Source organism: Gymnodraco acuticeps, unplaced genomic scaffold, assembly GCF_902827175.1.
Source record: "Gymnodraco acuticeps unplaced genomic scaffold, fGymAcu1.1, whole genome shotgun sequence".
Classification (NCBI taxonomy): Eukaryota; Metazoa; Chordata; class Actinopteri; order Perciformes; family Bathydraconidae; genus Gymnodraco; species Gymnodraco acuticeps.
Window position 1 is genome coordinate 287,358 of NW_022991415.1, and position 14,220 is coordinate 301,577.

Below are 14,220 nucleotides of genomic sequence, written 5' to 3' on the forward strand. Positions count from 1 at the left end.
TTCTGTGTGTCAAAATGAAAGACAGCCCACACACCTATCAATCATCAAACCGTGGGGTCTTATTTCATTACGTGTTGATTTCTATCAACACGTAATGTTGTATCGATGTATATAGAGATGTACTACAGCAAAAGTATTCTCCGTCGGGACTTCCTGCAACAACACCACACCGTTATCGTGATTCTGATTGGCCAGAGGACATTATCAAAGATGTTCTATTAAGAAGACGATCACTACGTGACAAAAGTTTTCAAAACCGTTTCTAGTCTTCGGTATTTCCAGACAAGTGGCTACTGAAATCAATCTTACTAACTGTCTGTGCAATTTACTCCATGCGAGTTGGCGGACTTTATTTTGCTTACTTTAACATAATTGTTCATGGTGGGGCTAAGGTGGGGCTAAGCCATTTACCTTACATTGGCCTACCCCAGCCATACCCTGGCACCGCCACTGCGCCTATCTGATAGTGAACTGTAGCAGATACGACCGTTATTGTCCTCGTGTGGCCTTGTCAAGAGTCAATTTGTGGAATGACTTGCCTTCTTAATGTGTTTGAGACCATCAGTTGTGTTGAGCAGAGGTAGGGTTAGTACACAGTGGAAAGACCTATTTGACTACTGATGTAATCCATATTATAGCAAGAACCAGTCAACTCAGTGAAGAGAAGTGACCGTCTATCATCACTTTAAGAAATGAAGGCCAGTCGATCCGGAAAATGTCAAGAACTTTGAATGTATCCTCAAGTGCAGTCGCAAAAACCATCGAACGCTATGATGAGACTGGCTCTCATGAGGACCCCCCCGGGAAAGGAAGAGCAAGAGTTACCTCTGCTGCAGAGGATAAAAACATCAGTTACCAGGCTCAGAAAGAACACATTAAAGCACCTCAGATTAGAGCCCACATAAATGTTCACAGAGCTGAAGTAGCAGACAAATCTCAGCATCCACTGTTCAGAGGAGACATCGTGAATCAGGCCTTCATGGTCCAATCGCTGCAAAGATCCACTACTGAGGATGAATAACAAGAAGAAGAGAATTGTTTGGGTCAAGAAACACAAGGATTGGACATTAGATCAGTGTAATCTGTACTTTGAGACACTCTGCCACCAAACTAACCATCATAAATAATAATTCATTCAATGCTAATTAAATGCTGACTTAGATGTTTTACAGATGCATTTGATATGAACATCCTGCCAAAAATAACTGTTTCCTTTTATGTTGATACAAACATAATCTGGGCAAAGTCTTGTTTATAAAAATAATTTGTGTAAATTGTATATTAGTGTAAGTATTAGACAGGGTTGAGTAATACTAACAGTGTCTCATTCTGTGTGTGTGTGTGTGTGTGTGTGTGTGTGTGTGTGGTGTGTGTGTGTGTGTGTGTGTGTGTGTGTGTGTGTGTGTGTGTGTGTGTGTGTGTGTGTGTGTGTGTGTGTGTGTGCGTGCGAGCGAGCGAGTGAGTGAGTGAGTGTGTGTGTTTTGTGTGTGTGGAGGTCACATGGTTTCTAATTGCTACCAGGAGGTCCTCGCCACTTTTCACAAGAAAACCAAAAATACCTTCAGCTTTAGCTCTGCTCTTTGCTACTTGTCTTCAGTCCCACATCCCCTGGCTGCTCTCCTGTCCCGGAGGCATACAGAGTATGACCATGTACCAGTTACAACTAGGATTAGATTTAAGGAAATGTTGATTCTCTATCATTTTCTGAGTTTCAGTATTGCTGTGTGTTTAGAAAGACAATAAGTTCTGCTGATCTAAGTCATGAACTGGAACTGGACCACCTGGGACAATACTTCCAGTAACATGCGGCATAAAGCAGTCTCCACAGAAACAGTTAACCCCCCCCCCCCACACAGAGACAGGATCTACTGTTTCAGTGGGTGCAAAAAGCCCTCATGTTTCTGTGAGTTTACACGAGGGTCAGCTGCAGACGGACTTTGTTAAAGGGTTGTCGGCTCAAGCACATCCATGTTCAATCTGAACTGTGGTGAGAGGGAGGGTTCATACTGAGCACATTGTTGCAGAACCCTCCATCAGCAGGCAGGCATGTGGGAGGGATCAGCAGGCGGAGCCCTGAACCGTCCCCCAGTGCACCCCCCCCCCCCCCCCCCCCTCCCCACTCTCTCAGTCCAGTGGAGCTCCATAGTGAAATCTCGTTCACAGCCTCCTCTCTGGGTTCAGATCTAACTGGGTCAAGCTCTAAGGAGGAAGGATTTTAGGTTGAGTTAACATGGCATCTCTGAGAACTGTGATCTGTCTGGGGGTCTGTCTGTACACGTGGATCCTCACTGCTGCAGGTAAGACAACAGCAACAACAACACAATAACAACAACATAGATAGATAGAGGGATAGATGAATAGATAGATAGATAGATAGATAGATAGGTAGGTAGATATATAGATAGATAGATAAATAGATAGATAGATAGATAAATAGATAGATAGATAGTTCAACGTTTATGTAACTTGTCTCCATCATTCCCATGTGGTTCTATCCAGTGGTGAGAGAAGTACTCAGATATTGTACTTAATATCCTAAAATACGCAAAATACCAAAAGTAAAAGTAGCTAGGAGAATCGCTCATTTCAGAATAATATACCAGAGGATTTTATTGTATTTATTTATGCATTAATGGGTACATCAATGTGTAAATATGGGGATTATTTGAATGTGTCTGTACAATGAATGTAGTGGAGTAAAGAGTACAACAATAACTAAATGTAGTATAAAGTTGATGTTTCCTATCACATGCTTTTCTATTCAGCCGTTCTGTTGTGTTGGCATGGTGTGGAGATTAGACTTCTGGTGCCATGTTTACCGTAATCCTCCTGTTTTTAGTTTTTTCATAGCTGCCCTTTTTAGAATAAAAAAATGGGCTGCACCCCCATCATATAAATAGTGTGTTTGTCCAGATAAGCTGATATTTGACCTGTTGTGTTTAAATTGAACTTTAACTTGGTTGACTTTATTAATCCCCGTGGGGAAATTGTTTCTCTGCATTTGACCCATCCTGTGTTAGGAGCAGTGTGCTGCCAATTTGAACGGCGCCCGGGGAGCAGTGTAGGGAACGGTGCCTTGCTCAGGGACACCTCGGTAGCACTTGGTCTTTCCTGGATTTGAACTGGTGACCTTCCAGTTGCCAAGCCAAGTCCCTACCGACTTCGCCACCACCGCCCCAATTGGTTATTGGCTAATGGTTACACAAGCCAAAAAACGTTCATAAAGACATCATAAAGTGGCCAAAATCTGATCAGCTCATTTTCAGACAGTTTTTTTCAAAAAGCGAGAGAATCTTTTTTCCTGAAACTTTCAGAATCTCTTTACACAGAGGGGACACATGTTTATGTATAAAATACATGAAAAAGTGGATTTTGCACAATAGGTGACCTTTAATGTGTATATTAACTAACCTGTTAAGCCCGGTAGCCCTTATCACAACAATATTCTTAAATATACGAAACTGTATTCTTAACATTTAACAACCTATTAATGTGTCATACCCACTTAACGGGAAGAAACTCAGCTAACTGACAATATGACATTTTTTTACCGAAACAAAACCCAAGTCTCTGAATTAGCACTAAGAGAAAGAGTGCTAACGCACTTAGCACATAACTCACGTTAGCGATCTTTTATACTTCATCGGATCTGCACAAACAAGATATCATCTGAAAGCTTAGATTCCACAGATTCCAAAACTCGCGGCAGCGAAGGCTGGCAAAGACAACACACAACTTTCCTTTACTGGGCCGAAACGGCAAATATATCTTACCTTTGCTGTTTTCTGATCAAAAGTTGTGTTCAAGGGCATTAAAACGTATAGAAATGCTGCTGAAGGTTAATCCAATGTCTCTGTCACTTTGAAATGATTACTGATAATCCATCGTAATATTTGTTCATGGCAATAAGCCTAGTTTTCAGAGCGTAATGTAGCTTTCGGTTTGGGCAAACTGCGTGCGCATCACTCTCACTCCTTAATAACTTTCCCTCGATTCTATTGGCTCTAACGGTTCAAAAGAGGTGTCAATCACCAAAATCGACCAATGGGTTCCAGAGATATGGCAAATATACCCAAATGACCCCAGAGGTGTTTTTTTTTCTTCTAAACCTCTCTAAAAAGGTAAAATGTCACTTGTTTTGGATCAATCTTGATACAGGGTACTTATTATATGTTATAGTTTGGATTCCTAAAGCTTTTTGTCTACTATCCCATCATTCAAGGGTGGTTTAACTTTTCACTATAAGTAATGGGTTTTTGTTTTGGACGGAAACTATAATTTAAAATGTTTTACTATGTTCAATCTGAATTTACTTTAAAATAAAAACATCTATATTGATTCTGACTTTTCTACATCCAACTCACAGGTGTATCATTGCTTTGAGAAAAAAGATTATTAATTTAACCCTTTTAGAAGGGAAGATATGGTCATTTGTTCTGGGAATGTCATTTTCGAGCCTGAGACCTGAAAAACAGGCCAAGGGCTTAACAGGTTAATCTAATGTTCCCGGCAAACTCTAGACCAAAATATATGGAGATACAACTGTTAATGTTGTTAATTTATAGCAGCTAGAGAAGTATTTTTAAGGTTGTGTTGGACTCTTTTTTTACAAATATAGTTTTTATAATTTTCTTAATTATGAAGCTACTTTCCCACCATTTTATTTTAATTTTATTCTTAGTAAAAGTTCCCTATCTCCCTCCCCCAGATCATGTCAGGTAAAGGATCAGGAAGTCAGCAGTTTGTGGGTTTTTTACTGGTCGCCCCTTAGATATCACACATCGCATATTTTATTTTATCAAAATGCTGATCAGTTTTGTGACAATCTGATGCTCTGATAGTCATACAACATGTTCATGTTTACTCCACTATTCTAAATGATCCAATGTTACAGCGTACTGTAGTTTAAATACAATAGATATTTATTTTTGTTGAAATACAAATGTTGGAAATGTTCAGTATGGTGATGATGCAAATATGTGTCATGATGTAACAAGAAGTTTGCACATTTTTCATTTAATTTGTATCCTTAAATGTTCCGTGATTCACCTAATCCTGACGCAGTACATTTTGTTTGGGACATGTGGTAATGATTAAGCAACTAATAAACCAAACTGAGTGTTACACAACATTCATAAGACGCTGCAAGAAATGAAGGCATGAGAACAGGAATGGAATGTTGCATGAGTGTTTGCTGTAGGAACACAGAGAGGATGAACTGCATGTATATGACTGTTTTCATTTGGTTACATTCTCACTCTGGGCTCATATCCAGCTCTCAGTGGCAGAGTCTGGCTTTAATTATACGAGGAAGGAGAGACTGGGGAGGAGGATTTCAAAGTATTCTCCAGCATATTCAGAGATCAGGAGGAAATAACGTTGTTAATTCCGTGTTGCATTTGTTCGTAGAAAACAACGTGCCCAAAGCAGAGAATTTAAAATGGGTTTCTCTGGACTTTAAAACCATCATCAATTGGACTACTGCAGAATCTAACTACAAATACACTGTCTCCGTCTCCAGGTAAGCACACACACACACACACACACACACACACACACACACACACACACACACACACACACACACACACACACACACACACACACACACACACACACACACACACACACACACACACACACACACACACACACACACACACACACACACACACACACACACACACACACACACACACACAATACAAAAATAATTGCAAGCAGATATTCGACAATTAGAACAACAACAAAATTAAGTTTGTAAAAACACACGGTTGTGTATCGATATAGCATTCTAGGATTCAAGGCTTTTATTGTCATTTGTACATAGCTACAGTTATGACGATGCAAATCTCACGTCACAGGCTCCAACAGTGCAACACAACAAAACAGATAAAATAATGCAAGTAAATAAGATAAAATAGAATATAATAGAAACAGTGCAGAATAGTCTATATACAAGTAATTGGAATATTGATATATATAAGTTGCAAACAGATTAATGTTATGGATGTTCTTTCAAAAGTTCAGGTGTTTAACAGTCTAATGGCCTGTGGGATGAAACTGTCCCTGAGTCTGGTGGTTCTAGTCCGGATGCTGCAGTACCAGAGACAGAACAGTTTGTGGCTGGGGTGATGGGGGTCTTTTGTAATCCTGAGGGCTTTCTTCCTGAGCCGCTGGGAGTAAAGATCCTCCATGGAGGGCAGCTCCGTCCTGGTGATGTGCTGTGTAGTTTTCACCACCCATAAGGAAGGGTCTGAGCTCCCACGGACGCAGTGAAATCATACATCTGTGGGGGTCGCTAATACATTACCAACAACCATTATTTTAATCACAAATAATGCATGTGCTGCGTGTGTGTGTGTGTTTGAGTGTGTGTGCGTGAGCGCGTGCGCGTGCGCACACGTTAGTTTTAAAGACCCCCATAGAGCTCAGTTTATAACTCGAACCCTGGTTGAGGGCGGTGCAACTGCCGTACCAGGCCGTGATGTAGCCAGTGAAGATAGTCTCTATGGTGCACCTGTAGAAGGTCAGGATCCTCTCTCTGGTGCACCTGTAGAGGGTCAGGATCCTCTCTATGGTGCACCTGTAGAAGGTCAGTATCCTCTCTATGGTGCACCTGTAGAAGTTCAGGATCCTCTCTATGGTGCACCTGTAGAAGCTCAGGATCCTCTCTATGGTGCACCTGTAGAAGGTCAGGATCCTCTCTATGGTGCACCTGTAGAAGGTCAGGATCCTCTCTATGGAGCATCTGTAGAAGGTCAGGATCCTCTCTATGGTGCACCTGTAGAAGGTCAGGATAATCTCTATGGTGAACCTGGTCAGGATCCTCTCTATGGTGCACCTGTAGAAGGTCAGGATGCTCTCTATGGTGCACCTGTAGAAGGTCAGGATCCTCTCTATGGTGCACCTGTAGAAGGTCAGGATCCTCTCTATGGTGCACCTGTAGAAGGTCAGGATCCTCTCTCTGGTGCACCTGGTCAGGATCCTCTCTATGGTGCACCTGTAGAAGGTCAGGATCCTCTCTATGGTGCACCTGTAGAAGTTGCAGAGTATCCTGGAGTCCATGTTGAACCTCCTCAGCCTGTGGAGGAAGAAGAGCTGCTGTCGAGCTGTCTTGGTGATGGTGGTGGTGTGATGAGTCCATGTCAGGTCCTCAGTGAAGAGTCCATGTCAGGTCCTCAGTGATGTGGACACTGAAGAACCTGAAGCTGCTGACTCTCTCCACCGTAGTCCCATTGATGGTGATGGGGGCGTGTCCCTCTCTCTGCTGCTTCCTGTAATCCACAATCAGCTCCTTTGTTTTGCTGACGTTGAGTTGGAGGTTGTTATCCTGGCACCAAGATGTCAGGTTTTCGACCTCCTCTCTGTACGCCGTCTCGTCGCCGTCGGTGATCAGGCCGATGACGGTCGTGTCGTCAGCAAACTTCACGATGGTGTTGGAGCTGTGTGTGGCCACGCAGTCGTGTGTGAACAGGGAGTAGAGGAGAGGGCTGAGCACGCAGCCTTGAGGGGATCCGGTGTTGAGGATCAGCGTGGAAGATGTGCTGTTTCCCACCCGCACTGCCTGGGGTCTGCCCGTCAGGAAGTTCATGATCCAATCACAGAGGGTGCTGTTGAGCCCCAGGTCTCTGAGCTTGATGGCCAGTTTGGAGGGCACAATGGTGTTGAAAGCTGAACTGTAATCAATGAACAGCATTCTCACATGTGTTCCTCTGGTCCAGGTGTGAGAGGGCAGTGTGGAGGGGGGGGGGGGGCTATGGCGTCGTCTGTGGACCTGTTTGCTCTGTAGGCAAACTGCAGAGGGTCCAGAGAGTCAGGGAGAGAGGAGGTGATGAGTGTTTTGACTAACTGCTCAAAGCACTTCATGATGATGGAGGTGAGTGCTACTGGGCGGTAGTCGTTGAGGCTGGTGGTTTTTGACTTTTTGGGGACAGGAACGATGGTGGAGTGTTTAAAGCATGTGGGGACTACAGACTGCAGCAGGGACCTGTTGAAGATGTCTGTGAACACCTCTGCCAGCTGAACTGCACACACCCTGAGAACACGGCCAAGGAGGCCATCAGGTCCAGGAGCCTGTGTGGGTTAACCCTTTTAAAGGATTTGCACACATCTGCCCTGTCTAAAACAATAGGGTCGGGCTCCTGGGCTTCATGTGCGTCCACAGCCTGGCTGCTCTTGGAATAACTCAAACAATTGGGTATTTCTATCTAAGAACATGTTGTGAAGTCTTGTTCATAACCAATAAGCTAGTAGTTTGACTCTAATTGACCTGAACAGGTTCCCTATTCTAAAGGTGCCTCCTCTTCATACTTTGTAAATACATTATAGCACACAGCTACTGAAATTAACCTCAACAGTACATGAACAAAGTAGGCACACGTTGAAACATCTGTTTTATTAATGAACCACTAAAGAGTATGACGTTGTTGTGAGTTTGGACGGAGCAGCTCCAGGTTAGATTAGCCTGATCAATCCGATCTCCATTCAGAAAACACACATTTTAAAGGTTTTTCGTCTGACATCTTGTCTGCACACTTGCCAAAGCATTAATTATTGGTTTTTACTAACCGGTATCAGCATGTTGTTACTTCGGCATCATTTTGAAACATGTATTACAATTAAATCACGATAAAATATGTTAATTTTGTTGTATTTGGTATCTACCGTAGTATTTGCATGGATATATACTCCTGTCATTCAAACAGGACGCACTGGTGAGGGGGCTGGGGCTTACACAGCTGACAGCCGCGGTGAAACTCGAGCGATTAGTAAAAACCATGAATTAATTCATTATATTGGAAAAATATATTGTTGGGCCATACCTATACAAAACATGTCTGCAAAGTTTAAAAAAAAAAAATACTAAACAGATCATACATTTTAGCCATGCCTCATTTCGCTCTATTTGCCTCATTTCGCTCTATTTGCTCTATTTTAGCCCTGTTTTTGCAAGAGCTGAATCTGAGAAGTCTTCTTCGCTGCTTTTGTGGCAGACTACAGCACCACCTACAGGCCTGGCATATGTACTACAGCGTCTCCAGCGCTTTCAAACGGCAATGGCCGTGGCTGTCTCCTCCTGATAGGTGGAGAGTTGCCCATATAGGCGGAGCTCCTCGTTTCTGACGTCAGAGAATTTTCAAATCTGTATCAGTCTGTATCAGATCCGTTGCAGCCCTGTTTTCAGAGATTTGGGTATGGAGGAAAAGAGAGAGGGTTGTGTTTTCTGACACTTGGTGAGTTCCCTGACACACCGGGGACACATATTCATGTATAAAAGACGTATAAAGGTGCATTTTGCATGATAGGTCCACTTTAAAATACCAAACAGTTCACCCATTGTAGCCATGCCTCATACTGCTCATACCCCTCTTTTGCAGCCCTGTTAGAGAAACGCGGATTTTGGGTCCTTAGCTTGAAAAAAAAGAAAAGAGGAGGCGGAGCTAATGCCTGATCAGAATTCTACCGGAGATAAAGTTAAATTATGTTGTAATAAAACGCCATCCTGTTCTTATCCACATCAAAGATTATTTCTGAAACAGTATGGAGCTCAAATGCTTTTTCTCTTGCAGGTTTATCACAAGGTGAGCTCCTTTTTTTATTTCCTGCTTTTTAAACACATGTGCTCTTCAGTACAGGTTAGCTCTGAATATTAGCGAGGCTTGCTAATGTAAACAAAGATGAGATCACGTCCAAAACACATCAGGCATAGTTTCTGATAGCAACTTTCTGTGGGTCCGCCGCCGATTTGACGTCATATCGGTAGCAAATCTGTATCCGCTCGTTGTACACCCGTTTTTTTAAAATATTTGGGTACGGAGGATTTGGGTACACATATTTATGTATAAAAGACATAAAAAAGTGCATTTTGCATGATAGGTCCCCTTTAAAATATGTGTTTTCTGAATGGAGATCAGATCGATCAGGCTAAACCAGGCATCCTCAAACTACGGACTCCGGTCCGGATCCGGACCGAACCAGCACTGTCTCCGGACTCTGAGCAAATTATACTTTTCATATGTATGATCTCTCTGTATTATATGTGAGACATCGCCACAACGCATTCGCAACGAGTCAAAATTCTCCGCTATGTCCACTGCAAACAGCGCTCTGCATGTCTGACTGTTCCACTGTGTTCCACCTGTGTGTGTCAACGCTTTGGTCCAATCACATTCAGCATCCAGTCAGCGTTTTTCCCCCCCAAACAATCTGCGAATCAGAGGCACAGTAGGGCGGGTCTTCGCGGAATGCGGGTGGGAAACATGTGTGTGTCTCTTTCAACCTGTCTAAGTCAGAGCGAGAATTAAAACAAAAACAAAAAAATTTCAGAGCGAGAGTTAACAGCTCATCTAGTTCCATCTGTACTCTAGCTAGTAGCCTAGTTTCACCTACCGGGGTGGCAACTGACACCCTAAAAATAGGCCTTGCCACCCCAGCTGCCACCCCAGTTGGCAGCTTTGTTTTGAAAGAAAAGTTGTGGCTCATCGGACATTTATGAGAGAAAGTCTCTAATGTCCGAGTGCAAGTGAATGCAGCACAAGATGCACATCATGTAACCCCTCCCCCGGTCCTGGCGCGAGCGTGGACATACGATTTGGCGGCGATTTCATTTTGAACTGGACGGCGCAAAACGAGAAGCATTCGGACCCAAGCGCTGAAGGAATGAGGTATTTGCGGTCTGACGGAGAAGAGACTGTCAGTTTGGCTGTACTCAGCATTGAATCAAAACGCACTGAAGCTGTTGATCTTAATACGTTTGTGAGGCGTTTTGCTGAACAAAATGGTAATCGCCGCATTCAGCTGTAATAGACATGTCAACTTGATGCTCTGCTCACGGATGAGCATACACAACTATTAAGATGATGACCTTACGTGTGTAAATATATTGTTTTCTTTGAGGGGGTCTGCCCCCAAAAAACTGTTTTAAGTCCTGAGAAAGTCAAATCAGACGGTGTGTAAAACTACACTGCCCAGCCAAAAAAAAGTAACCACTTTGATTTAACTAGGCCAGTAGGTAAGGACTTTCCACTGGATAATAACTGAAGTATAAAAGAATGCATGACTGAAGTGATGGAGACCATGTTGAAGGCAAACAAAAAGAGGAAATAACAGGTCAAATCAAGCAAATCCCCCTCTCAGATTCCACAGCAACCAGAAGAACATAAATACTGGCTGGTGATTTGATTCATCAGCTTTGTGATGGAATAGAAAATGCACAGTGCATTTCCTTAGCTGTGGGTGAGTCCACTGACTCCACTGACAATACTCAGTTGCTGGTGTTTGTGAGTTGTTATGATGAGGCAAAGGGGGAGTTTGTTGAAGATGTGTTGGGCCTGACGAACCTCAGTGGACACACAAGGAGGCAAGACATTTATAAAGCAATAATGGGAATGCTGAATGAAAGAGGGTGCAGCTGCCTTTATTCATAACTGTGCAGCTCTTACACTGCGACTCTGAGGGGTCAAGCACAGAAACAATAACAATGAAAACTGCTGCATACAGAGACTTTTTATTTTTGCAACCTCGTGTTAAGAATCTTGTTGCAATTGTTTAAAAGTTTGAATGACCGTAATAAACGGACCTTTGTCTTATTGAAACATTTATTTTGGACCTTTAAGATTTGTATTTGAGTACCCCTGGGCTAAACTAACCTGTAGCTGCTCCGTCCACACTCACAACAACGTCAGACAGAAATAAAGCAGCGACTGTATTCACCATGACACAGACAGTCTGTGTTCATGTTTAACTTTTGTCCAGTTTCTGAACAGATATGAGGAGCTGTGAGCTCTGTGTGCTAACAGCTAACGGCTGATGTTTTGGGACATGTTGATGTGGTGATGGGTTGACAGCATGTTGAGGATAACATCATATGTATATCCATTGTAAAAATATTCCCTTAAGATTTCCATCTCTTCTTCCATTCTTTCCAACTCAGTTTAAAATGTGTGCAGAAACAGCTGAATAGTACCAAGCAGGAAATAAGTGGCGCTGTCGGGTGCTGACCGATCACGAAGCGTCATTTCTTGACTGGCAGCAAAAACAACCAATCACAGCAGTGCTTCTCTGGCTGGCTCTGTCCAATCACAAACAAGAAGTGTTCTCCCTAAAGGAATACCCTTTCCGTAATAGTTGAAATGCTGTAGCGTTTTCTGAAATGCTGTAGCATTTTGTGAAATATTGTTTTGACTTGCACTTCAAGGCCACCGTATTATTCATGAATTCATCATGTAGTTTATGGGCACCGTACTACTATTAAGCGGCATATGACTGTATGATAAACTTATGATATTCTTTGCAAGCCGGATTTGCCCCAAAGGCCTCTGCACTGGGCCATATTGCAAGTTTGATTAAAATTCAACTAACTATGCAACCCTATCTTCAACCTATCCTCGCTTAAATTATTCAAGGTCAATGCCTAAGTTTACAACACAGAGCACTCTCGGAACTGAAGCTGGGTTGTCTGACAAAAAAAATTGGACTTAAAATATGGCAGCTATAAAAGCATTTTTATGGTTCTGTCGGACCATTTAATCTAATTATAGTTTATTTTTCTCATAATGATGCAACAATCTTCTCCAAAACGTTTTATTTGTATTCAAATGTATTTTTGTTGTTATTTCACACAAACAGATCCTGTCAGGAATGGAAAGTGTCGGTCAGCAGACCATGAGTTATTTTTTATTACACACATACAAACATTTTTTCTGTTCGTTGTTTTGTCATGTGACCACCAGTGATGACAATAATTGGAGTTCGAGTCAAGACTGCATCCGGATGACCGAGTCAGAGTGTGATCTGACCGAACACCTCACACCCTACGACAGGTACACACCTCTATCACCTGAATTATAACTATAATGTTCAGTAGATATCTGGGAAGCTGACATTCATCTAATTTGTTATTTTTAAGGCACTTGTGTTTTAAAATAGTCCTACAGAAACACACATTTTCTGTTTTTCAAGATATATAATCATACATTTTAATGAAGCTAATAAACTGTGAGTTTGTTAAATCTTTAAATCTGATGTCAGGGCAATGACTAACACACTCATATCAGGATCATCACACAGCTCGGCAGTGTTGGTCTGTGAAAATTAGTTTTAAACCAAAGTGAAGACACTTAACTGAGTCTTCCAGTACTTTATGTATCATCTTCATGTAAAACAATATCATCTACTGTATACATCTATATCTAAAACTATAAAACCAACAAGTCTTCCAAATAAAACATGCTCTTCTATCTTTTTAAATCTTAGTTTGAGTAAACTCACTTAATATACATTTCTTTCTCCTTTTTAATTTATAGATATCTGAGCATATTACCATATTGCTTCAGGATGTTGTGTTACTTCCTGTGTAAAATCCAAACACCATGAATGTTGAATGTGTTTGACATGTCCCTCTCTTCCTGTGCAGGGCCTACACGGTTGATATCCAGACTGAACCTGATCTGGTGAACTATGAGGAGGACCTGGAGAACTACCCTCACACGTACTCTGATCCCTTCAACCCCTACAAAGAGAGTAGGTGTCACATGCTCAAGCTCAAAAACTCCAAATCACACAGTAAATGTTATTTATTTCATAAAATACTTAAAAGGAATTTTTAAACTGTCCATAAGTCTAATTATTTTATAGTCCAGGACGAGGGGTAATGAAGGATAGAAAAGGCTTCTCAAAAGAATAGATGCCTACTATTGTTAAAGGTCCCATGTCATGGCCATTTCCACTGATCATAATTCCATTGTTGAGGTCTACTAGAATAGATTTATATTGTGCAATTTTCCAAACTCACATTGGTTTCTCATACAGCATCTCTGTAAAGTATGTGTATTCACCGGTATTCACTCTCTGTCCAAAACGGCTTGTTGGAGCGCCTGTGAGCATGACATAAGTATAAAAAAAATAGATGTGTAAATAAATGTATGAAGAAATGGGGGGGGCAATAACATGCTTATTGTAGTTCTAAGTGCAATGCCTTGCGGCCTGTAGCACCATCCTTGATGGAGCATATGTGTGGGCTGGACCTGTATTTTACAGGAAAGGAGTGAGCAGAGGGTCGAGTTGTCGATTCTTGTTCTGTTTTCTGTGACTATCTTCCTCACCCTGACTTTCAGTTGCGTGCGCTACTAAAGAGACGTGCTACCATGGAAACCAAACAATGGTGTAGCTGCATTAAAGTCCGAGTGGAAACAGTCGTGAGTAACTCTGATTTTGTCA

At 42.0% G+C, this 14,220-nt stretch overlaps 1 protein-coding gene across 1 annotated transcript in view; it reads left to right on the plus strand.

The window, feature by feature from the left end:
- The first annotated feature begins 2,160 nt into the window (after positions 1–2,160).
- LOC117532453 (tissue factor-like) overlaps positions 2,161–14,220 on the plus strand; it is a 28,072-nt gene continuing 16,012 nt past the window's right edge. The window contains exons 1-4 of the mRNA XM_034195792.1: positions 2,161–2,297; positions 5,410–5,521; positions 12,735–12,824; positions 13,418–13,524. Of these exons, the coding sequence (XP_034051683.1) occupies positions 2,231–2,297; positions 5,410–5,521; positions 12,735–12,824; positions 13,418–13,524 (376 nt within the window). The 5' untranslated portion in view covers positions 2,161–2,230. The remainder of the gene's footprint in view (positions 2,298–5,409; positions 5,522–12,734; positions 12,825–13,417; positions 13,525–14,220) is intronic.